The sequence below is a fragment of the Chiloscyllium plagiosum genome, chromosome 8, assembly GCF_004010195.1.
Source record: "Chiloscyllium plagiosum isolate BGI_BamShark_2017 chromosome 8, ASM401019v2, whole genome shotgun sequence".
NCBI lineage: Eukaryota > Metazoa > Chordata > Chondrichthyes > Orectolobiformes > Hemiscylliidae > Chiloscyllium > Chiloscyllium plagiosum.
This window is the reverse complement of record NC_057717.1, coordinates 94,073,414-94,098,458: the sequence shown is the minus strand read 5'-3', so window position 1 is coordinate 94,098,458 and position 25,045 is coordinate 94,073,414. Positions and strand designations below refer to the sequence as shown.

The 25,045-nt window shown below is 40.3% G+C and overlaps 2 protein-coding genes across 3 annotated transcripts in view; one reads left to right on the top strand and one right to left on the bottom strand.

Moving 5' to 3' along the window:
• Positions 1-433: 433 nt before the first annotated feature.
• Positions 434-14,160, top strand: LOC122552356 (A-kinase anchor protein 8-like). Its single transcript, XM_043695106.1, has 11 exons — positions 434-454; positions 605-1,132; positions 2,417-2,540; positions 3,875-3,936; positions 4,557-4,620; positions 4,722-4,803; positions 5,497-5,638; positions 6,840-6,942; positions 8,761-8,891; positions 11,113-11,208; positions 12,908-14,160. Exons 1-11 carry the CDS (start codon positions 434-436, stop codon positions 13,325-13,327), a joined length of 1,773 nt encoding a protein of 590 aa, XP_043551041.1. The 3' UTR covers positions 13,328-14,160.
• Positions 14,161-17,980: 3,820 nt separating this feature from the next.
• The window catches only part of LOC122552445 (volume-regulated anion channel subunit LRRC8C-like), a 44,388-nt gene continuing 37,323 nt past the window's right edge, over positions 17,981-25,045 (bottom strand). For both annotated transcript variants that reach the window (XM_043695176.1, XM_043695175.1), the window contains exon 3: positions 17,981-21,370. In XM_043695176.1, coding sequence (XP_043551111.1) covers positions 19,052-21,370 — 2,319 coding nt within the window. In that variant the 3' untranslated portion in view covers positions 17,981-19,051. The remainder of the gene's footprint in view (positions 21,371-25,045) is intronic.

Below are 25,045 nucleotides of genomic sequence, written 5' to 3'. Positions count from 1 at the left end.
GAGTGAACTTCCTGAGGGAGTGGTGGATGCAGCTGTAGTTACAATGTTTAAAAGATTCATAGATAAGTACACAAATAGGAAACGTTTGGAATGAAATGGGCTAGGAGCAGGCGGGACTGGTTCAGTTTGGGATTATGTTCGGCATGGACTAGTTGGACCGGAGGGTCTGTTTCTGGGCTGTATATCTGGGCTTGCTTCTACACTAGTGAAATTCCTTAAGTGTAGTTGTGTAATAACACACTTGGCTTGGCAATAAACATTTAACTACAGAGTAATATGGAAGAAATCACAATGTTTTCCATCCACATATCGACCATCCTTAATTTTCAGATATACCCAAGCACTGAACAATCTACAAGTTCAGTGCATTTGTTTCTAGGTTACAGAGCTCTTAACAGATGCTAGCTTTGGGAAAGGTCTATGTTTTAGAATCATGAATGACGCTCTTAAATTGGTAACAATTTAGTTTTTATTACTGATAAGTTATTCAATCCCACACTGATTTCATAAAAGACTAGAAAATATTAATTCCTTTTTAAACTAATCACCTAGCTTGGTTGAACCTCTGCTGTTTAAATTTCAGTCTTTGCTGACTGTTTATTAGGCTGTTCATTGGTACTCTGCAGCTACTGACCAAATTCCTTGTTTGCTGTGCAACTCTTTCAGGTTTGCACCTTTCGAGTCCTATGACTCCAGGTCTACACTGGATGACCGTGAGCTGTTCAGATCTGGCTTTGATTGCAGTGAATCTGGACCTAATCGTAATGATTACTATGGAGATCGCTTTGACCACTTCAGCAACTCTGTAAGGAACCGCAGGAATCAATTTTACAACAGAGCACGTGACAGGTCCGGCCAGCAGTGGGGTCAGAACTGGTCTAGAGATAGACCTCCGAGTAACAGACCTTTCTGGAACAATCCATTCTCATCATATTCAAGTTCTGAACGACTATCTGCACACTGGAATGAACTGTCAATAGGATATGGAGGCAGGGGTTATGCTCCCCTCTCCAGGAATGTCCCTTCGCTCTTCTCCCAGCCCTTTGGTTTTGGGATGTTCGGCATGCAGGGAGTAGGAAAGCAATTTGGAGGTGGCAGACTGCGAAGGAGAGAGAGGAATCAATTCAGAATTGTAAGTAGAAAGTAGTTTCCCATATTATAGTGTCATAGACTTTAGCATTTAGCTGTGTGAATTTCAGCAACCAGCCTAACAAACTCCCATTTTCTCCAAAAGACATATTTCTCCAATATGTCCCGTTCTTGACCTTGATTGTCAAATACAAAAATAAAGTTAAAAACAATAGAAATGGTCATATATATGGACTAGATCAGAAGTTACAAATGGAGCTGCTGCGGATTACAGGAGTGCTGTGAGTGGAATATGCAGTTTAGGAAGAAATGGCAGCCTTGTATGAGATGATTGCTGAAAGTGCAAGAATGCAGAATGTAAGATCAGTTGGATGTGTCAATATTGAGTAGCATTTTCACAAATGTGTCTTTATGCATAGGACACTATGCATACTTGGCACACTAGTGGTTGGTACTTTGAGGCTTGCTGATATTGCATTGCATTTGTTTCATTGGATACATTTCAATCCGTGTGCTTGCAATTTGCAAGGGTTAGCATTCAATGTTAAAACTGCTGTAGCTTTCATAATGATTCCTAGTAGGTTTCTGTATGTTTCAGTGAATGTTTATGAAAGTATAATGGTGTGAACTTGTTTAGTTGTTCTTACAAACCCTTGGACTTAAAGTTACTTTCTGGTTTAGTGGACCAAAACTTCTGTTTCATTAAATCTGTTTGAAAAATGAAATTGAAAGAATGACTTGTACCAAATTGGCTTCACTATGAAACTCATTCGTTGGCTTTAATATCTGCAGAACTTGAGGTGAATCCAGGGAGAACTTTGATTCTTGCCTGATTTAATTTATTATTGTCACATGTACTGAGATTCAATGTAAAATATTGTTTTGTGTGCTAACTAGACAAATCATACCTTACATAAGTACATCAAGATAACAGAACAGGATTCAGAATATCATGTTAGATACAGAAGGTGCAGAGAAAGGTCAACTCGAATATTTGAGAGGTCCGTTCTTATAACAGCGGGGGAAGAAACTGTTCTTGAGTTTGTCAGTACGTGTCTTCTGCCCGGTGGAAAAGCAATTTGAACAATTTTTATAAAGTTCTCCAACATTTGATTTGATTTATTGTTATCACATGTACCCAGATACAGTGGAACATGTTGTTTTGTATGGTTCAGTCTGCCTGTACAGCATTCTAAAGTGTAGAACAATACAGAAAACAGTAGTGCAGAGAGAGAGAGATCATATCAGAACCTAGAGCACATGACCTTCTAGTTAACAGTATCCATCCAAAGCTAATTTGACCAATATTCTGGTATCTTCATCACAGAGGGGAGGTAGAGGCCGTGAGATAGGATTTGGACGAAAGAGGCAGCCTTCAACCGCAAGCAATGATGAACCAGACTCCAAAATGTCAAGAATGGACCAGTCAGATATTTCAGATAGTGAAGCAGGTAACCACTTAAAAGAAATTGTTGCACACTCCTTGTTGTTTTGTGACATTTTAAAACGAGTTTGAGCCTAAATTGTGAACTTAGGTGATTTTGTTCAACTGTGTGACCAGTCCTGATCAATCAAATCTCAATCCACTTTCCAGCTGTTGTCCGGAGATAGTAAATCTTTCTCCCTCTCTGGAATTATATTCAACTGGTAGCTTCTTATCCATATCCTCGGCCTTGGCGACATCAGTGTCAGTTCCAAACCTATCATCTGTCTCACCACCATCACTCTTGTTCCCTTCTCCATCTCTGTAAATCTATTTCATATACTGCTCAGAAACTGGTCCAAATCTTCTATGCTGGTTTTGTGTTCTACCTATTCAGTCATTGCAGTTATTCAGCGTATTTTATCACTTTTTCAATAGTCAGACTACTTGTTTGTATTTCAACTCTAGATTAATACACATTCCTCCAACTAAATATTGGGAAGGTGAAAGGCATTGTCTTCTGTTCCTGTCATAAACTTCATTTGTTAGTCACCAATTCCATTCCATCCCTGCGAACTGACTGAGACTGAACTGACTGTTCATTTATAATCCTGGTGTCAAACTTAACTCTGACATATTGATTTTTGACCGCATGTTGATGCCATTATTTCAGTCACCTTTGCTGACATCACTCAACTCTGCCTTTGCTTAACCACATCTACTGCTGAAGCTCTTGAGCCTTTGTTGACCTAGAGATCTAGCACAGTCTCAGCTGACTCCCTCACTGAAGTCTTGCAAAACTGCTTTCTGAATCCTGCTTATCATTTTTAGTCGACATTACCTCCTAGTTAATTAATGCTTCAGTTTTCAAGCTCTTGTTCCAAATCTGTCCACCATCTTGGCTCTACCATCCTGCAGAGCATTGGTGCTCCTCTTAATTCAGCCAATGCCAGGATCTCTGATTATAATTCTTCTATCCCTGTCCAAGTCTTTCAGTTTTAAAACACCTTTCTGAAAGCTATCTTCCTTATTATTCCTTTTAAGATGAGCCTTAAAATCTGCCTCTCTGTCTGTCTTGATAATCACTTTGCAATGCAAAGTTATTATGTTAAACCTGCTTTGCATTATTGCATATTTTGGGACCTTCCTGAGTTGTACCAATTGATGCATTAATAATCCTAATAGTTTTCTCTTTCAGACATGTATTAATATTTATATTGGAGGGGTTGCCCTAGTGTATGCATGTGTTCTAAGCATGATACTGAATTTCCTTATTTAATTCATAAAAAGTTTGCAGACTAACTGATTTGATGTAATTTGCACGACGTCACATCATAGTACTGGTCTTTCTGTTCATTTTAGAAGGAAAAGAGCAAGTTTATGGAGATGATGTTGAAGGTGCTGCACGAGGTGACTCCTGTGCTGTGAGTATTTCTGGAAATATTAAAAGTTTAATTCTGATAAAATTTAAGAAGTGGTTTCAGTATACCTAAAGAAAAAGGTCTCTACAATTTGGCATAAAACTTGGTCTGATAGGCTCAGGAACTGCTAATTGACATGACATCTATTACAATAACCACTTGTTGGCACTATTTCATATTGCCCTTAATTGATGTCATTTAAGGCCACAGCACAGAGGAAAGGCTGACCTGGACTCCCTTGTAGAAAATTAAAACACCTTTAAAATTTTTCAATTATGAAAGTAGAGGAATACTCTTCTACTTTTCACTTGTAATATGGTCACAGATTTTTCAAGTAATGGTTAGAGAGAATAAAATGTAATATTGTTAGAGGTTCTATTTCATTTCTCACCCTGTGTGACTAATTTTTTTTTTGGTCGGGATTTTGCCTAACGGTCATCTAGTTTAGAGAAAACACTGCAAGTAGTTTTCTATCACCGTGATCGTTGTGCTCTGGTGCAAGTTTAGTAAGTATTGGTTTAAAACTGCAGTCGTCAATATAACAGCCAGTGTGTTTGTGTAAGAAAAAAACCCAGATGGGATTGTTGGTTCGTGTATCATTGAAACTGTTTTTCTATATTTAGAACTTTGAGGAAAAAGATGCAACTGACACCCCTGAAAAGGAGAAAAAAGAGAGTGATGCAGATGGTAAAACTATTAACTCCAAGAAAAGAGGCCAGGTTGTGAAATTTTGATTGTTTATTTATGATATACAATAACCTGCCATTTAATCTTTTGTTTTTGCTTAGCTGGTGAGGGACAAGAGGAAAGTAATGAACTAAAAATGAAAATGAAACCAAGGAAGAAACAGCGGGATCGTATTACAGAAAGGTAAAGGAGTGTTGCTTATCATAGGTATATCTGCAGTTGCATTGATTTGAACATCTGAACAATAGGATTCAGTTTTGGCATTGATTGGATTATAGGGTGGACTGTTTAGTTAAAAGTGTATTTCCTACTATATGATTTATGATGAAGATATTTTCTTATCAATCTGTTCAGTCTCACCTCTGATGCAGGTGAGACTTTAACTCAGGTCTCCTGGTTCAGAGATAGGGACAGTATCACTGTGTTACAAGAGCCCTCATTTATCATGAAATGTAATTACATGAGTAATAGTCTCATTTGGTAACATGACCATATGATCACATTTCCTGAGTAGAAGCCATTCTCAGTGCTGTCACTGTGGTGTGCAACAGAGTGGTTACATGGGAAGTGAGAAGCTTATTTTGTAGTTTGGTTGCCAACTTAATTGAATAAGCATGGTTCAAGGTTGCAATTGTGACCTCATTGTACTTTATTTCTAATTCTCCCAGCCCTTTAGCATGTAACTGACTTTATGAACTCTAGCAGGATTAAGAAAAAATATGCAATTAATTTAAACCAGCAATTATGATGATCAGGTCTGTAGTCCAATTATGTCTAGTAATAGGATTGCATTGGTCAGTTTCAATACTACAATTGAAGGTAGTAAAAATATTGATGCACACTATATATTCAACAATAAAAATATGTTTATTGCAGAATATTGTATGCCTGCTCAGTTTGCAAGTTTCGCACCTTTGATGATGAAGAAATTTTCCCCCACTTGGAAAGTAAATTTCATAAGGAGAACTTCAAATTCATTGGAACTAAGCTTCCGAAGGAAACAGCCGAGTTTTTGCATGTATGTTAAAAATGTACTTTTCTTGTTGTTTAATGCTTGGCTCATGCACGTGTAAAATGCACAGAAGGGTGAATAATGGTGCAAGGAATATTGTGTGTTTCCAACTTGTGTTGGAGAATGGTTGCAAGAAGTGAATGAGAGAGCCTGCACAAGCCTCATCTTTTGACATGACACTCACCAGCCTTCAGCACTCTCATAATTATCTTTGCTTCCAATTTTTTTTCAGAAACCATCTGTTCATGATCTTTTTATTTTTCTCATTTGCAACATCTATAAGCCCATCTTTTATGCTTTACTCGTCCCATTTCCAATTTCTCTTACATTGCACCATCATCCTTCTTTCTGTCATTTCATCTCTCCTGCCTTCCACTCTTCCACAGATGTTCCTTTTGTTTCCACTGCCGACATGTTCCCTGTTTCTGTAATCATTCAACATCCAGAGAACATAGCACATTACAGTGCAATACAGGCCCTTCGGCCCTCAGTGTTGCTCCAACCTGTGAAACCATGACATTTCTGTTTTATTTCCCAGTTCTAATGGAAGGTCATCAGCCTAAAATGTTAACTATGTTTTTCTCTCATCAAAAATGCTTCATATTTACAGCATTTTCTGTTTTTGTTTTATTGAGCATTTAGACTTTTCTGTTGTTGTACAAACAGGCAGTACTGAACTAACTTGATACTTAAAAGCTTTAGTAGAGGCTGCTACTGAATGGTTAGAAATGGCAATGCCTTCGTACCCTTGACACTGTAAAGGATGATCTGTTGCTGGTAAAGCTGAGATCCAGTTAATCGTGCTGGTATGTACTGCACCAAGTCACTTTCTGTTTTCACTGTACTTCTGATAATGGGACTGCTCCTTACCCTGTTGCTTGGCAGTGAACAGTATCATGAAATGTTAGCCTTTTGATTCTAGCCATTTCAGTCAGACATCCAATCTGAAGGACAGACTCTTGAAATGTACTTCCTTTTTACCCTCTAAAAGTACCTTCCTTTTTCCCTCTGGAAGTTTTCAGTTGCCCATTCTGGGGTCTTTTATTTTGTTAATCATCAATTTTTGATTTTCCTGGAGTGAAAATTGTGATTTGCTGAGTGGAAAAGTTCCAGAATGTTAGCTTCACAAAATACTTTCTGCTTGCAGACTGACATTGGGCCTGTTTTAAGATATTTATTTTCGCAATTAATGGGTCTTTCGTTGCAGGAGTATGTTTTGAACAAAAATAAGAAGACATTGAAATTTCGTGACTCAATGGAAGATAAAAGTGCAATTATAAAGAGGATCCAGGAACAAAACCTCTTGCATGGTGAGCATTGCTAAACTGGGATGTGTTTTTGAGTAAGATTAATACATTTCATCACAAAACTTCAGTCATTGCTGAATGGATTAATAATTGTAGCTTGTTGTCTACCTTGAGCTTTTCTGCCGTTTCTTATATTTTAGAATTATATAAAATATTGAAGCTTACAGAACTTCAATAATGGTTTGAATTGTAAAATTCCATATGCTAATCATATCATGTGAGGAAAATTGCTTTTGCTCCTCCATTTCATGCTTTGTATAAATCCTGCATTTATTCCATTGAAACTGATGCAGCATTTAGTGAAGATTTCTGGTCATTACACTGATGTTTAGTCTGAGCTGTATAGGCTAGCAGCAGTCTGTAAGCCTCTATGCAGGTTGCACAGATATTGGTGATTCAAATACGGTTGAACAAAGAAAAATTAAAGGGTGTGTTCATTTGCCGTTTAATTGTTTCTATCATGTTGATTATTTGCAATTTTCAAGCCTTATCATAACTCCCTGACTACATCTATTATTCAATCAGGAAAGAAAGACTTTGCATTTATGTTGCTCCTTCCAAGGCCTCAGCATGTCCCCAAAAACTTAACGGCCAGTTGAACACTTTTTAAAATTTTTGATTGACACGTAAAGTCTCATTTTTACACATCAGAGTTGGCAAGAACAGAATTTCATCTTTGAAAATAGTGCTATATGATCTTTTATGGTCACCTGAGGAGATAAGTGTTGCTTCAGTTTAATATTTCATTAAAAAGGCAATAACTCTGACAATGCAACATCCTCATGCACACGGTGTATAACTAATACCTTACACATAATGCTTGTGCACTCAAATTCTCTTGAATTCAAATAACATCTTAAAAATTCATCTCAATTACTCTCATTTCCAGATACTTGGTAATATTGTCGAGTTTCCCACATTTCAACAGTGACTATACTTCAAAAGCTACTTCATTGCCTGTAAAGCATTTGAGCTACCCAGTGATCGTGAAAGGAATTATATATAATGCAAGCCTATTTTATTCATATCTCGTTATGATCACCAGTTTTTTTTTCTGGCATGAGAGTAACTTTGTTTTCTTATTTACCTCTATTTCAAAATACAAGAAACATTCAGCTGTCCTTTAGTGCTTACCTTCCCTTGGACAATTGTGACTCAAGTCAAATAATTAATGGGCTTTGCTTCTTTTTCTAATAATTGTTTCAATTATATCACATTGTGTTGCTCATGCTCCTGCAATCTAGACATTTTTTGGTAAGTAGAGGTGAAATAATTGACTATCTTTGCTATTTACTATTGTCATTTTCCTGTTTCCATATATGTATTATCCTCTATGTTGCTACCTTTAAAAACATTTAGATACTTTTTGCCACATGACTTCTGTATGAATTTGTAAAGTTACGTAAATGAGAACTTAATATGTTAGAGGTGTCTTTTATCTGAGTGGCACAGTGGCTGTGGTTAGCATTGCTGCCTCAAAGCACCAGGGACCCAGGTTCAATTCCAGCTTTGTGCAACTTGTCTGTGTGGTGTTTGCACATTCTCCCTATGTCTGCGAGTGTTTCCTCCAAATACTTGGTTTCTTCCCACAGTCCAAAGATGTGCAGGTTAGGTGGATTGGCCATGCTAAATTGACCATAATATCCAGGGATGTGCAGGCTAGATGGACTGGTCATGGAAAATGGAGGGTTATGGGGACAGGGTAGAGGGGTTGGGTCTGGTTTGGATGATCTTCAGATGGTTGGAGTGGACTCAATGGGCCAAATGGTCTGCTTCCACACTGTATGGATTCTATGATCTGCTAATTTCTTTGTCTTACAGGTATTAGTATTGAAAATTTTATGAAGAAGGTAGAAGCTGTCCACTGTATAGCTTGTGAAATGTTCATTCCAATGCAGAACAATGCCATCCAGCGACACATGAAGACATTTGACCACAACAGGAATAGAAAAGTAAATCTGGGTACTCTCTCCACTCCACATGAGAAACTGACCTTCATTGCAATTTCGCCTTTCCACTGTCCCCCACCCCAGCCAAAAAAACAAATGTTTCATGGTGTGGTCTTTCGGTTTGGAGGAATCCATAATCTGTTCTGAAGATGTAACAGTTCAGAGATGAGATACTGCCTTGAATGAAGAATGGGGCAGTTAAATTTTTTATATAAAACCAACAGATACATGCAAGTAAGATTATCATTGCAGTGGTCTATCTGACATGGTAAATTGACATTTTTAAAATAGAGATGAAATGTGGACAATATTTGCTTGGAATCTCAACTGCTGTCATATTCACAAGGTGTTCTAGGGAAGCAGGGAATGCCAAGGGTTTCAGAAAAGTTAGGAGAAGGACTATTGCCTGTCTGTACCACTGTCTCAGGTCATCTGCTGCTGAAACTCTTATCTCTGCCTTTTAGTTATTTTCAGCTCTTCCCACGCTGTCCTCAGTGCTATCCCATCTTACACCCTCTGTAAACTTGAATGAGTTGAGAAGACTGATTTCTGCATTCAAATTAATGTCAATCTCATTTTCATAAGGTCTGAGCTCACTGACCTAGTTTGACTGCCAGATTGGCGAAGATTCAATTGTATAATATCATTGTTATTTTCAAATCCCTTCATGGCCTTGCTTTCTGTAATCTGCTGAAGCCTACTTGTGCATTGCCTAATTTTAATTCTCCATTATTGATGATGTTTCTTTATCTACCTTGGTCCTGAGCTCTGGAATTCTCCAAAACCATGCGAGCCCCCTCCAAAATACTGTCCAGATCTCTCGAACACTCTTTCCTCCTTTTCAGAGACTCCTTAAAGCACATCTCTTCGATCAAGCTTGTGATCATCTTAAAATGTTTTGTTATATGGCTTGGTCACAAACCTTGCTTAAGTGACATTCTTTTCCAGTAAAGTGACATTTTTCCTAGCTTAAAGACAATTTTTAAATGCAAGTTGCTAGTTGAAAGCTAGCTATTTAATTGCTTAAGAATAAGATGTAGGGCTTCACTGAGTAGGGATCAGTTTGAAGATTGTTCCAAATTTCTATTGCATCTTTTAAAATGTAACACAACATCCCATATAGGAGAGCTAGCATAAAATTTTATGCTGAGACATCAAGGATATGTTAAAATGATAACTAAATGCTTGGTCAAATAGTTGTTTGGCTTGATTTGCTTTTAAGAATCATATTAAAAGAGGAGAGAAGTGGAGATGCTTAAGCAAAGCATGGCTGCTAAATTTTGTTTTGGGAAGGGTGTGCAAGCAAAGGAAATCTGGAGTGCATAAGAGTAATGTTGTGATTACTAAGGGTTATAGCTAATAGAATTCTGAGTCAGATGATGAAGAATAGATCTGGAGCATAGTCTTTTTCACTTACACTGAGTTTTTTTTATAGAGAAGCACAATATATATAGAATTCCAAAACTGTTATGGACCAGGCCAGATTTATTTAAACACTACAGTTGAAACACAAACAAAAGAAAACAGAATTTGGAATTACTTAATTATTTGAAAACCCAATCAACTCAATATTGCAACTAAATTAAAGAGCTGTTCCAATTCCCACAACATCCCATAAACACACCTCTTGGCAAAAGGTAAATTCAAACACAGATTCTTACAGACAAGAGGAAACATCTTCCAAAGAGATTTCAGAGAGAAAGCCAGTCAGGAAACATCTGCTGAAGCTTGGAACCTTTCTATACTGCAAGCCACTACTCACTTACAACTAAAACTAGAAAAAACTTAAACTGGGAGAACTGACCACGCCCCTGCCATTGTAAACTAGGCTCTCTCCCATGCATTGCGGCACCTCTGCCTTTACAACATGTCTTTTAAAAAAAATGCCAAGGACAAAATAACCTTGTTGAAGGACACCATCATCATAAAGCTAATAACCACAATTTTAACCTGCTTTATACATGTTATGATTCCTAATGTCCATCATCTCAACACAATTAAATATTACACTGATATGCAAGTAAAGTAGGGCTTGAGGAGAGGACAGATGGTAAGGGGTGAGAATTTTAAATTTTGGGGCATTGCTAAATTGGGTGCCAATGTCAATGAGCACAAGTATGATGGTTTTTTGAGACTTGAAGGTCTGGGTTGGGATTACATGAGCACTTATCTAATATTTGTGTAGTTGGTTTATTGTTAAATAGTGGTTTGCTTTTATTTTCAGATGATGCTTGAGCAGTCAAAGAAGACTAGTCTTCAAGTAGCTAAGAGTATACTCAATAATCGTAACATTGTGACCATGTTGGACAAATACCTCAAGGTAATCTTCAAAATCATGGCAGTATACTTTGCCAAATAGTTAGAGGAAACTGGATGTAAGTTTGCTCGCTGAACAGGAAGGCTCATTTTCAGATGTTTCATCACCGTATGAGGTAACATCATCAGTGAGCCTATGTTGAAGCGCTGGTGGTATGACCCGCTTTCTATTTATGTGTTGAGGTTTCCTTGGGATGGTGTTGTCATTTCTTGTTCTTTTTCTCATAGGGTGGTAAATGGGGTCCAAGTCAATGTGTTTATTGATAGATCTATCAACAAACACATTGACTTGGACCCCATTTACCATCCTATGACAAAAAGTACAGGAAATGACATTACCAACTCAAGGAAACCACAACACATACAGAGGAACCTCAATTATCTGAATATCAATTATCCGAATATTGGATTATCCAAAGGGGATCTCAAGGTACCAATAGAAACATTACATCAAAGAGCTGTTTCACCCCTGATCGTGTCTTTTGTTTACAGGTACAATGATTAAAAGTGAACTCAGCTCACAAATGCTGGTGAAAACAGTCCTGGACAGTCCAGGCATCATCTCTAAATAACTGACCACTCACCCTCTCTCTGCCCACACTTTCCCTGGAGTTCTACACAGGGGTTTACCCTTAAACCCCCCCTTCCCCAGATAATCTCTCCAACGTTGTCCTGTACAGGGCAGAGGTGAACCTGTCAAATGTGGTAGTTAAAAAGTTGTGTGTAAGTAAAGGCAGCAGCAGTCTTACTGTTGGTGTACAGTCCAGCTGCTTCGGGGGTTGGGGCGGACGGGGTTTGGGACGGTTGGGGAGGCTGGTTGGGAGCAGAATGGGTTGGGGCGGATGAGCTTTTGGGGGGCTATGGGGGCAGAGGGAGGTGCTCGAGCGCGGTGTGCTGCTACCTAGTCTCCTGAATGGGGAGCAAACTTCACAGAGAACTCCGTGTTCCAGAGGAAATCAATTAACCAAATAATCAATTGTCCGAATGAAATAGTGCCCACCCATCTCGTTAGGATAATCAAGGTTCCTCTGTAAATAACACCAGTGCTTCACCAGAGGCTCTCTGATAATGTTACCTCATATGATGATGAAACATCTGAAAATGAATCTTCCTGCTCAGCGAGCAAATTTACATCCAGAACCTCTTAACTGTGTGTATGTACAGAATGGACTTGCTACTGGAGCACACAGGGAGCCATTTGTCCCACCAAAGCTATGCTGGATTTTTGAAGGAAATTCTCAAAGTAGTCCTCCGCTACTGCTGTTTCCTCACTGCCCTACAAATTTTAAATATGTATCTAATTCAGTTTTTAAAGTTTACTCTTCAATTTGCTTCCTTTCAGGCATGCTTTACAGAGGTCTTCTCATTCCCCTCCTCTGCTTATTTTACCTTAAATGTGTCCTCTGATTATTGAACCTCCTGTCAATATAAGCAACTGCTTTCTGTGCTCAGTCAAAACCCTGAATAGTTTGAAACGTGTCTAGTTGAAAGAGAATATAGACAGCCTGTGTAATATTGTCATAGCTTTCATGCAAGTGACTACTTGAATGAAATCTAGAACTGTCTTTCAGTGGAGACTCTCAGACCTTGGGGAGAAAATTTGAAGTTAAAAATGTCTCGGTGAAATAGAGTTCCAACTGGAAGCTTTGGAATCTTAACTGTCCCAAGTTTTTCAGAGATCTAAATTTGTTCACATTTCACAGGGTGAGAATCCCTTTACTGAAGAAGATGCTAAAGAAAATGAAGATGGTATAGATGACCCGTTAGAGGGTGATGCAGGGGAAAATAACGAAGAGAAGAAAGATGAAACCACAGAAGGTGAGCAAGCAGAAATAAAGCTAGAACCAGGGGAAGAAAGTACTGAAGGTGATGGTAAAATTGTCAATGCAGATCAGACTATTGTTGACAAGTCTGAGCAAGGAGCTGATGCCACTGATGAAGAAGGGGAAGCAAACCTGACAGGAGACCAAAACAGTGAAGAATCTCTTCCAGCAGAAGAAACTGCTGAAGTAACTGTCTCAGCCGAAGATGAAGATAAAGTCTTGGAAGCTGGTGATGGAGAAAACCCTGATGAAAGTACTGAGAGTCCCTCAGGTGGTGGTGATGCAGAAAAATTAGAGTAATTTGCTGTACAGAGGTATTTGTCTCATTTGTTAATTCAGCATAGAATTCTCCACAAGTACTCTATCTGAATTAAAGCTATGTTGCTTTAGTCACCACAAGGTTCTTGTATTGATCCTAGAACACGTATTTGGGATAATTCAATGCAATGATTGTTCCAAATCTAGTGTGGCTCTCTTCCTAGCTTTGTCTAGCTAGTTTTATGTGAAATGCTGTTCTCTGTGAAAGTGGTTCATGAGTGCATTTGCCTTGTTGACTTGCTTTTAATTTTCCAGAGAAGGTAACACCAATCCAGGATATGAACAGACATTCTGTGTGAAGTGGCTTTACCTGGTTAATACTTTCTTCTTAAAAGAAGTTTACAAGTGTCATTGTATTGGTCCCTAGCTTAATATCAGGGAATTGGGTGTGACATTTGCAGTTCCCTGTGTTTCATAGTATAATGCAATTCTAAAACTATCTGCTCATTTCTACGTCTTTTGATTAAAGATGTTGAAGGGAATTTCACAAAATTAGCTCAAAGAAGCAAAATAAAGTTGCATGCTAATGCTTTAGTGTTTTCAAACTGCCTTTAATGATGAGCAGGAGTTATATTGTGTAACCAAACTTTCTACATTTGCTTGTCCAACAGTTTTAAGTGGAATACAATTTATTGAAAATGTGACAGAAGTTGTTTTCAGCAGAAGTTTTTGCTTAAAAGTTGAGTACAGTTTCCATTTATGAGTTTTGTTTTGGGATTTAGTGATACTATCTGGATACAAATGGAATTTATTTTGTTTTACTGCTGGAAAGAGTAATAATTACTTCTGAAAACAATTGTATACAATAAAATTGCATTAAATACTTTTTAAAATAAATATTATTGTTTTATTAATTTTGTCTTCCTTTTTTATAAGGGTACAATATTATAATAGTACCTAGTCTAGTAATCCAGAGGCTTGGAGTTACTTATTGAAAGGATGTGGGTGTGGCTGCGTAGGCCAGCATTTATTGCCCACCCCTAATTGCTCAGAGGTCTGGAGTTCACATGTAAGCTAGATTTATTTCTTTGGGATGAGTGAAACAGTTTGGGTTTTCATGATAATCAACAGTGAACGGTTAATATGGTTCCACGGGCTAACTTTTCTTGATTTTTATTGGATTCAAATATCCCGCTATCTCCCACAGTGGGATGCTAACCCATGTCCCCAGAACATTGACCTGATGTTTTAAATTACTCGTCTAACTACGTCATTGCTACACTCGCATGTCCCCAAACTAAGCCACTGCCTCCCCAATAGATGAATGAGTCCAAATCCCACAATGGCAATTAGGGAATATAAATTTGGTTAATTGAATAAATCTGGAATGAAAAGTTTCTATCTTTAAATACTAACACCGAACTACCTGATTATCATTTTAAAAATTTAATCTAGTTTATTGATATTCTTTAGGGAAGAAAATCTATCATCTTTATCCAGTCTGGTTAAATTGTGACTTCAGACCCACAAAATTAAGAGAAACTGGTTTTCTTCAATTGGATGCTGAAAGTGGGGATTTAAAGAATTAAAAATCAGGATTGTTTATTCTTAAAGCGGTTTGCTTTTGATTAGTTCCTTTCTTCACGTGACAGAATTGATTAACTTTTCAAAGTCTGTTAACCATACCAAAGACAAAATAAAAATAATAGAAAAGCAAAATCATTCAAGTCTCCTTTACATAAAAACCTTTGTCCTTTCTTTTTGCCTTGCCACTGTAACCAACAATTGACTTGCATCAAATTGACAGCACAATTTAGAGGTGGTTGGACCCGACAGGTTTGTGCTAGTGTTTATGTTCCACCCGATGTTGTTTGTCAATAATTTGTTATTTATTCTTTAATGGGTGATAATGATTGGATTTTCAACTTGTTTTGAGAAGATAGTGTTGAGCTGCTGCCTTCAATTCCTGCACTCCATTGTGGTGTTTGTAGTTACAGTGCTGTTTGGAAGGAAGTTCTAGGATTTTGACCCAGCTATTAGTGGAGTAATGGTAATATAGTTCCAAATCAGGATGATGTGTGGTTGGAAGATTTCATGAAGGTGGTGGTGTTCCCATATATCTGCCAGTCTTACATAGTTCAAAGTGTTAAGACACCATGGGTTTGGAAGGTGCTGTCGAAGGAACCTTGGTGAGCTGCTGAGTACCTCTTGAATGTAGCTCAATGATCTGAGCTATAAATACTTCATATTAGTGATTATTCATGATGAACTGAACTGTGTTCAATAGGAATCTTTATTATTTGCTTCCACTGCTCTTATTTGGAAGATCATTTCAAATAGTAATCATTTAATGTGAAATGCTTCCTGACATTATGAGATTGCTTTTACTAGCTAGCAAAGGCTTGACTATCATTGCACCTTCGTATGTAGCTGTTTGTCTTTTGCAGTTTAATTTTGGACTTGTTACAGGAATGTGTGTTATTTTACAATTATTTAAAAAGCATCAAAACTATTATGCATTTTAGTTTTTCAGATGCAACATTGATTAGGAAAGATCTATCACCTTGACTGGTTGTATGGTAAACTGATAGAACAGTTCACCCACCTGATGTAGAATCCACTCATTTTCCTATCAATGGTGATGAAAAGAGAGAGGCATGTATTTTGATGTGGACTATTTGTTCTGAAGGTTTACTGGTTTCCCTGAAGGAGGATTTTCCTATCATGAAGAAGATTACATCTGAGGCAGATTACTAGATGTTCTACATCCACATTAATGTTATTTCGGTAGAAACCTGCTACAGCATCAGTGGGAAAGGTAGAATTCCTTAGTGAATTTCCATGTTAAATATTTTCTCAGAGATAAAACACCATGTGTTCATTTCCACCCAGCTTTCTTCACAATCAAAATTGTGTCCTTGTTTGTTCCTTGAATCAGACATCAAAAAGGCAGGGCAAGGTACACAAAAGTAGAAGTGGCCAATTTTAAATACATTTCTGCTTCCTAAAGCATTTCATTTTGCAAAGTTTTTTTGACCTCCATGCTAATGTACTGTGATACTCTTCTATGGCTTTTTATCTTGTCCAACTGAATGTCACTGGGGTTTTGGCCATGAAAGTGTTTTTGTCCTGTCAAGGTAATCCTTTGAGACTGAGGATTATTTTCATAGTTAAAACCACTAGCATAGCAGGGGTGAAGAGTGAAGACATTGGAAGGAAATGGTATGGTAGAAAGAGGTATACGTCTTAAGATAAAAAAAATTAACTTCAAAATGTTTCACTTGTCATCTCATTGCTTGGAATTGTGGTGGGAAAATGGGCTAATATAGTCTGCGGTTATTGCAGGCTCAGGTAACCTGCTTTTGCAAGGGAAAAAGAGGTGGTGACTTTAAGAGAAAGGAATACCAAGTCCGTTACAGGAGTGAGGTTCAGAAAAATAATGTTTTTGTTGTTGTTCCAGTTACTTTAAAGTCTTCTTTGGCAGTACCTCAAGACCGAGGATGACCTTCTCTCACTTTGGAGTTGTCGGACCTGAGGCAACTAAACAGTCTAATGCTGCCACAGATGGTGTTAGAGGAAACAGGTGGGTTGGAAGTTTTGAGCATGATCCTTTTGTTTGCACTTCTGTGCCACCTGTTCGGTCTGGAGATTCAAAAGATGCTTGGTACCTTTCTTGATGCTTCTCGAGTTTGGGCAGTCGAGGGCATGTGATACCCACAATTGGAAGGTATTTTTTTTAACCTGGAGATTTACAGGACATCCTTGAAGTAATTTCTCAGGCCTCCTTTTCATGATGAAGTTCAGAGCAGACTGTTTGTATTGAAAGTCTTGTGTTAGATATGTGATGTGGTCCATTTAATAAAGCTGACTTACAGTAACCAGTAGTACTGGTTACTGTAAGTCAGGATATTGGCTTGAGAGAAGACACTGATATTGGAGCATCTATCCTGTCAGTGGTTTTTGGGATTTGTTGCTGGTGATATTTCTCTAGAGGTTTGAAATGTCTGCTGTACATTGTCCAAGTCTCCAATGCAGGCAGCACTCGTGCCCTGCAGGTTGAGCTGTGTTACTTAAATAGCAAAAAGCTATACTGGCACACGAGAGGCAAAATTAAATTTGGTTGACTATGTCAAAGGACACTCCAAATTGATTCACATTGTGTCCAGTGTAAACCTTGATATTCATGGGACAGTGATGCACAGTGGGAACAGATTGGTAGAGGAATTTTTATCTTCTGGACTTTTAGCCTAAATAATGTTTTTTTGTACTTTGATGTATGTGATGATGATGGTGTGGCCCATGACCTCTGATTGTATGTACACATACATATTGTGTGCACTGCAATTCACTGAGTGAGGTTGGGGATGGTCTTGGTTTTTGACAGGAAAGGTGACAGGTTGAACAGTTTCTGCTTATTCTGTGGAGAAGCTCTACTCTAGCAGGAAGCTTTAAAGATATGGAGTGAAGTGTTTAGATTAGATTACATTCCCTACAGTGTGGAAACAGGTCCTTTGGCCCAACAAGTCCACACCGACCCTCTGAAGAGTAACCCACCCAGACCCATTTCCCACTGACTAATGCACCTAACACTATGGGCAATTTAGTATGGCCAATTCACCTGACCTGCACACCTTTGGAAGTGTGGGAGGAAACCGGAGGAAACTCACGCAGACACTGGGAGAATACGTGTTGTGATTTATCATATGAATCCAAGAAGGCAGAAGTAAGTTAAAAGTGAAGGACATCACATCTTTTGCTGTCTGTGATATGGCTGATTATAATCATCATGCATTGTGCATGACAAAGATTACTGTGCTAACTAATCATGCACTATCCATGATGCCATGGGTCATATATTTTATTTGAAATGAAACATAATCCAAATTTCTGAGTATAAACAGCTAACTGCTGTAAGAAAGGAACCAGTGTATTTTTGGTTGTTTAGTACAGGGAGTCACATATCTCACCACTTTCATTCGCTTCACCTTTAAGCAATGAGTCTTCATCTTCAAATCCTCTCAGATCTTTGATAATAATCTTGTGTGCCTTTTTTGGGAAAAGGTGCAAGAGGGTTCAGGCTGTGGCTGCTTACCCAAATTTCTCTCTCTCTTAGGAAGAAACCTAGATCAGCAATGCCTAGATTACATTAGAAAACTATGGCTATTATTGTAATGGGCATCCTATCACATCTGTGGTACAATATATCAGAGCATTAACAACTTATACCTTCTGGCTATTCCTTCAGTTGGAATTTAATATGGACAACTTTCTATTGACCTGGTCACTATTGGAAGATAAACAAATAGACTTGTAAAAGAATGTTTTCAATTTTCATAGCAAGTAGCTGTTCCTGTTTGGAAAACAATATGGAGTTGCAGAGTTGGTTTCTTTGAAGTTGGAATGGGGGTGGTTTTGATTTTCCCTCTCTGCTTTTTTGTTAACAAATGGTATGTTCCCATACCATATCTTCTCATATAAGCATGGTTGTCAAAGTCCCATGATGACCTATGCTTTATAGTATCAATGTTTTGGACCACTATATTGTCCTGGTTTAAGACTTCAACTCAAATGTCTGATTTATTGCTAATACCAAAATTAGCTGAAACGATCTTCCTGTTATGACTGTGAAGTGGAACTGCATTAGGGTAATGTGGTACTATATCTGTTGAAAACATCATCATCCCATTAAGTGAAACATCCCATAAAACCAACTTTTAACTATGTGTAGATTTGATACGATTAATATTAAGCCTTCAACGTTCACGTTTAGCTTGATGTGATATTTGTAATCTGCTCCCTGACTTCCAGAGGTAGGGTTTTAAAAATATCATCTTCTACAATCAGTTGGTTTTTGTGGAGGAAAACACATTGTCCCAATTCAACTGGAAGTTTATCCAGTTTGTTGACTTTAATGTCCAGAAACTGCAGTTGCCGAAGACGTCCAATTGAAGGAGAGAGGTGAGTTAAATTATTATGTGAGATGTTGAGCACCCGAAGCTTGGTGCAAGAGAAAAGGTTTTCTGGTAATTCGGTCACCTTATTGCATTCTATAGCAAAATGCTGCAGTTCTACAAGCTGGTCTATATCAGGAGGGATCTTGGAGATGTGATTGTGTGAGACATCCAGGAAGAGTAGCTTTGTAAGTTTAAACAAACTTGGAGGCAGGAATTCAATCTTGTTCTTATTCAGATAAAGCATTTCAAGGTTAGCAATTTTGGCAATGTGAACAGGAATTGAAGAGATGTTGTTATGCCACAACCTGAGACAGATGAGCTTGCGAAGGTTTTGGCAACTGGCAAGCTCCTCTGTCGAACTTAGGTTGTTGTCTTTGAGATCCAGTTCCTGTAAGTTGGTCAAGCTGAAGATGGCACTAGGAATTCTTTCCAAATTACAGTGGAGCAGCCTCAAGAGAGTCAGGCAGAAAAGCTTCTTAATGGTTGCAAGAGATGTTATTTTTACACCTTCGTTGTGAATTATCAAGCATAGAAGGTGAGGTGCCATGTCTAAAATTGCAGTTGGCAGCTTAGTTATATTAGTTTTCAGATGCAAAGTGTCTACCTTAGGGAGCTCACGAAACATTTGCAGAGCTGTGGAGATTTTACTGTCTGTTTGCAGTTGCCCTTCAATATAGAGCTCACGCAAGCTTTTCAAGGTGAATATCCATGGAGGTATTTCATCAGCAATACCAAACCGTACACGTAAAGTTATCAAATTCTCCTTCAAGAATAAAAGTGCCTGCCTTTCCACCTTAACTGAACAATTGTATAACCACATTTCTTTCATCATTTTGAGGTTGGAAATGGCAGCAGAAATGGTAACACCTTTGATGAGTTCCAGCTTTAACACCTCAATCTCGGTCAGGTCATAAACCTGGATTGGAATTCCAGGCATCATGAAGAGGTGCATCTCAACTTTGTTCTCAATGTTTGTGATGAGACGCTGCTTTAGTCGCTCTTGACTCCACTCATGATTCAAATTGAGCTGAAGAAGTTTGTTCTCACTCACATCTGACAGGAACACAGCAAACTTCCTGGCATAAAGTTTGTCGTACTGATCGATAAGATGAAGCAAGAATGCAAAATCGTTTCTTACATCAGGAATATCATCCATCCCAGTCTCAACCCTCACGTTTTCAAATGAATACTCTTTTAATTTGTAATAGAGTATCCAGTGCAGTGTGTATAGACATGTGCAACTGTATAAGACAATTGCAGTTATATATACTAAGGATAACATTCGAAACATCCTCCATAAACCATGAATGCAGAAGAAGTCAGTGAATCCTGTGATGTGCAGTGCATCAACGCAGTGAATGTTGTTACACATTTGAGGGATGAAAATGCTGATGTAGACAAGGATAACAACACTTTGTACAGCTCTGACAATGGTCTGATTCAAGTACATTGTATAGAGAATGTCTCCCTCTTCTGTGTGGAGGCGGAACTTCTTCACCTTTTCAAACAATGATTTTGCTTGTTCACCTTCTTTTTTATCCAAAATTTTCACTGAGGAGTTGGCCACCATTATACCACCAGCAGCTTTCAAAGCTTGTGAGGAACCTTTAGATAAAAGAGAAACTTTATCTGCTTCATGGATGTCATTGCTGAAAGCCATCTCTTGGGACAATGACTCAGAAGAATCAACTTTCAATGGACTACTAATAGAAGATAACGATTGATCTATATTTGATTCTGAAACTACAGGTATTCTGGGGGTAGACTCCTCATATACTGTTTCTGATAGCGCTTTGGTGGTCCATGGAGAGTCTAGGCATTTCCCAAGCACAGTTATAAAATGTTCAATCTTCGAACTTGTGCCAGGAAATTTGAACCAAAAATTGCTACTGATTAAAAATATCAGAGAATGCAGAAGTACCAGATAAGGGAAATATTTGGAAAACCAAATAACTGCATTATCATAGCACCACTGATTAATAAGGTAATATTGCTGGACATCTAGGCCAGTCTGGAATCCAGTAGCAAACACACTAAAATTGAGCTCCTCCAAAATAGAGTGGTTCCATTGGCGCTCTTGAATGGAGAGACCCTCTGGAACTGGGATACACAGAATCTGCTCACTTGATACCTAGGAAATAACAGATTAAACATTTATTAACTAATTAATTAAGCCAGATCAATTAAATAGTCACCTCGTAGGTCATGTCCTCCTGGCAACAGAACGGCTAATCTTTCCCGCTTCAACTTCATGGGCCCAAGTTACTTACTTTTACTAGGATGTCACTCTCACCCCTAATTTTTGTTTCACCTGCATTACTCCAGCTACAAAGAAGCAAATTATCTAAAGTATTATGCAGTAAGAGGACATTATTCAGCAATGATCAACTTGTCCAGGGGAGAAGCACAGTAAAAGTACACTTGAAAATGAACACACTGGTCATACTGGAGCACTGTTCTAAGGTATACAAAACAAGTTGAACCAGTATACATCATTCAGCAGTTTTACTGGTTTTTTCCTTGTGGTTAGCTGGAGAAACTATCGATCATGTCCTAATACCCTTACTGTGATGGAATATTTGACAAATCAGTCTTTTTTTTGTTTCTCCTGCATAAGAAAAGCAAGTGGGCTGTGAAACCATATCCTGCCAAATGGGCTGTGAACACACATTCTGGTAGGTTTTATAAGCCCCTCTTATTATGGTACTCTTAGTCAAAAATAGTGTCTGGCCCTTACAGCACCAGAACTGGGATTCTGTGAAGTATTCTGCACATGTGGAACACCAATTCAGACAGACTGAAACCAGGGGTCATATTTTATTGGGAATATTTCTTACATCTCTGACAATTTATGCAGATCATATATAAGATGTTTATCGAGAAGGTACACATTTAAACGTAGAAAACCGCATGTGAGAAAATACCTTTCCTCAAAAAGTGGTTTCAGTTTGGAATGCACTCCTGGAAATGTAGTGGACACAGTTCCAATTAAGGTACTCGAGGGCACTAGGTGATTATTTCTATTCAAATAATCTAAACATTACAGCCTGGAAACAGTCACCTGCACTGAAGAGCAGATTGCCATGGGTCTGGTATCAAGGAGCGTTTAAGGCACAAACACTACATCACAGCAATAGTGTTTTTCTCCTTCCCTCCTCCTCTAACCAAAAAAAAAGAGGGGTTGATTGGCCTTTTGGCTTGGAATATGCGTAGTTCCTGAGGACCAGAGGTTCTGCTCGAGAGCTGTCGGTTTGACGCAGCGGATGTGTGCTAGCGGGGGAGAAACCGCGGGGATCGTGTTGCGAGCTGTCGGAGCTGCTGGAGACCATCGCTGGATCGTGATTGGCCGTTGGAGGATCGTTGGGTTGTGCTGACCTGCTCTTGGTGGATCTTTATACTGGCTTCGGCCTAACACCAATTCAGGTACCAGCCAACCTCAGAGCTATGGCCTCAGCAGCCGCTCGCAGCCCTGGCCAGGGCATTCGCAACACAGTCAGGGTGACTGTGAAGAAGGTGGAGGAGCGCACACCGGTCGATCGGACGGTGTTTGTATCTTGTCGGCGGTCCCGTTGTGTGTGCTTCCTGCGCAGAGGAGTCGGGTTGTATCAATCCAGATGTACAACCCTCACGTCCCAGCAGCGGATGTCCTGACCTTCTTGAGGAGATACGTCCAGGTCGAGGGAGAGAGTACCGATGTGGTCGATCCTTTCGGGATCTGGACCAGCAAACGACAGGTCAGGGTAACCCTGAGGGTCGATGCCAGTGGGAACATCCTCCACCCACCCTCCAGCTTTGCCATCAGAGGAAGCAGAGGTTACCTGACATACGCAGGGCAGCCTGCGGGAGGTCAGGCCACATGGCGGCGGATTGCAAGGTGACTGTCTGCCGAAATTGCAAGCAGGAAGGCCACCCGACCAAGGAATGTAAGGAGGCCAAAAGCTGTAATCTGTGCGGAGAGGCGGGCCACATGTACAAGGCCTGCCCAAGACGAGGGGCCGCCACCTACGCACAGATGGCCGGAGGCGGCAACACGAGCCGTGGACCGCCCAAGACCAGCAAGGTACCACAAAACAGCACGGGAACGGTGTCTGGAGGCAACCAGAAGGAAGGGCGGGCTGTAGCAGAGCAGACGGCAGGCAGCGGGGTGGTGCAGCAGCCGATCCAAGCTCCTTCAGGACAGACGGAGGAAATGGAAGAGAAGGGACCAAAGGAAGCAGAGGATTGGATTACCGTGAAAAGCAGGAAGAGGAAACCTCCCAAAGCCACCTAGCGAGGGGGTAAGCGACACCTATGCGACGAGGATACATGCAGCTCTTACGACGGTGAGGATTGGCGCAAGGCGGGTCGTCACCAGAGGAAGAGACAGAGCGCCGTGGGGAAAAAGGAGGGCAGCACCACCCAAGCAGGAAAAGACGATCCCTCTGAGGGGATGGGTAAAGGCCTCCCCCCACCCGGTGAGAACCATGAGGTACCCACCGGCCCACAGCTCCAGGTAACTGGGAGCAGCGGTCCTGTGACAGCCCTGCTGTCAGATGGAGAACTGGACCATGCGGACCCTGGGCCCGACCCGAAGACACCAGAGCGGGGAAATGGCTCCAGCGTGGAGCCGGACAGCTACCTCAGCCCTGGGATGGTCCAGCAGTTTGCCGTCACCACGGGAATGCACACAGCTACCCCAGGGGCAAGACCAGCAGCAAATGGACATTGTTAACATTGTAAACTGTTAAAATGGGGATAAGAGTTGCCAGCATCAATGTGCGTAGCATCAAATCGGCTACGCGATGTGTTTCTACGATGGCCTTCCTGGCCAACGTTAAAACCGACGTCCTGTTCCTGTAGGAGTGTGGGATACCGCACCTCAGCAGCTACAGGAGATGGTCGAGCTTATGGGCCCATGGGCCGTCAGTTTGGTCGGGGGGCAACGATAGCCGCGCCTCCGGCCTGGGTATCCTGTTGAGAGGAGGCAACTTCACCATCTCCGAGGTTAAGGAGGTGGTGGGCGGGCGCCTCCTCGTCGCCGACATCATGTACAGGAATGCTCCCCTGAGACTGATTAATGTGTACCCCCCACTAGGTAAGAGTGAACGGTTGGTCATCCTGCAGCAGCTTCCACTGTTGCTGGCTACGTCCAGGCCGGTCACTCTGGCCGGAGACTTCAACTGTATCATTGATGCAGATGGACGATCCAGCGGGGGCGACAGTAAACTGGACACCACGTCCAGAGCCCTGATGGACATGGTAAAAGATGCCAAGCTGCATAACGTCTTCAGCGCCCCTGCAGACGGAGCGCAGCGTAGATACACCTGGTCACGAGCAGACGGGTCTATCCGCTCAAGGATAGATTACCTGTTTGCGTCCCGAACGCTCTCGGTCAGATCGACCGACGTCAAGCCGGTGTTCTTCTCCGACCACTGCCTCCTGCTGGCCGACTGTCACCTACAGGACGAGCAGCGGGCTGGTAAGGGAACGTGGAAGCTGAACACCAAGCTGTTGACCCCGGGAAACATTGAGGAGCTCAAGAGGGACAACGCAGGTTGGAGAACCGTGAAGCTTCTCTTTGAGTTCCCAGCGGACTGGTGGGAAACAGTAAAAGGGAACATCAAGAGGTTCTTCATCCTCAAAGGTGTTCAGGAGGCGAGAGAGAGGCAGGGAAAACTGTCCCAGCTCCAGGAAAGTATGCAGAACCTGCTCCTGCTGCAGACGATGGGGGTGGATATCACAGAGGACCTCAAGAAGGTGAAGGGCCAGCAAGCCTCGCTCTTTGCCTCGGAGGCCTCCAAGATAATCTTCCGGACCAGGGTCCGCT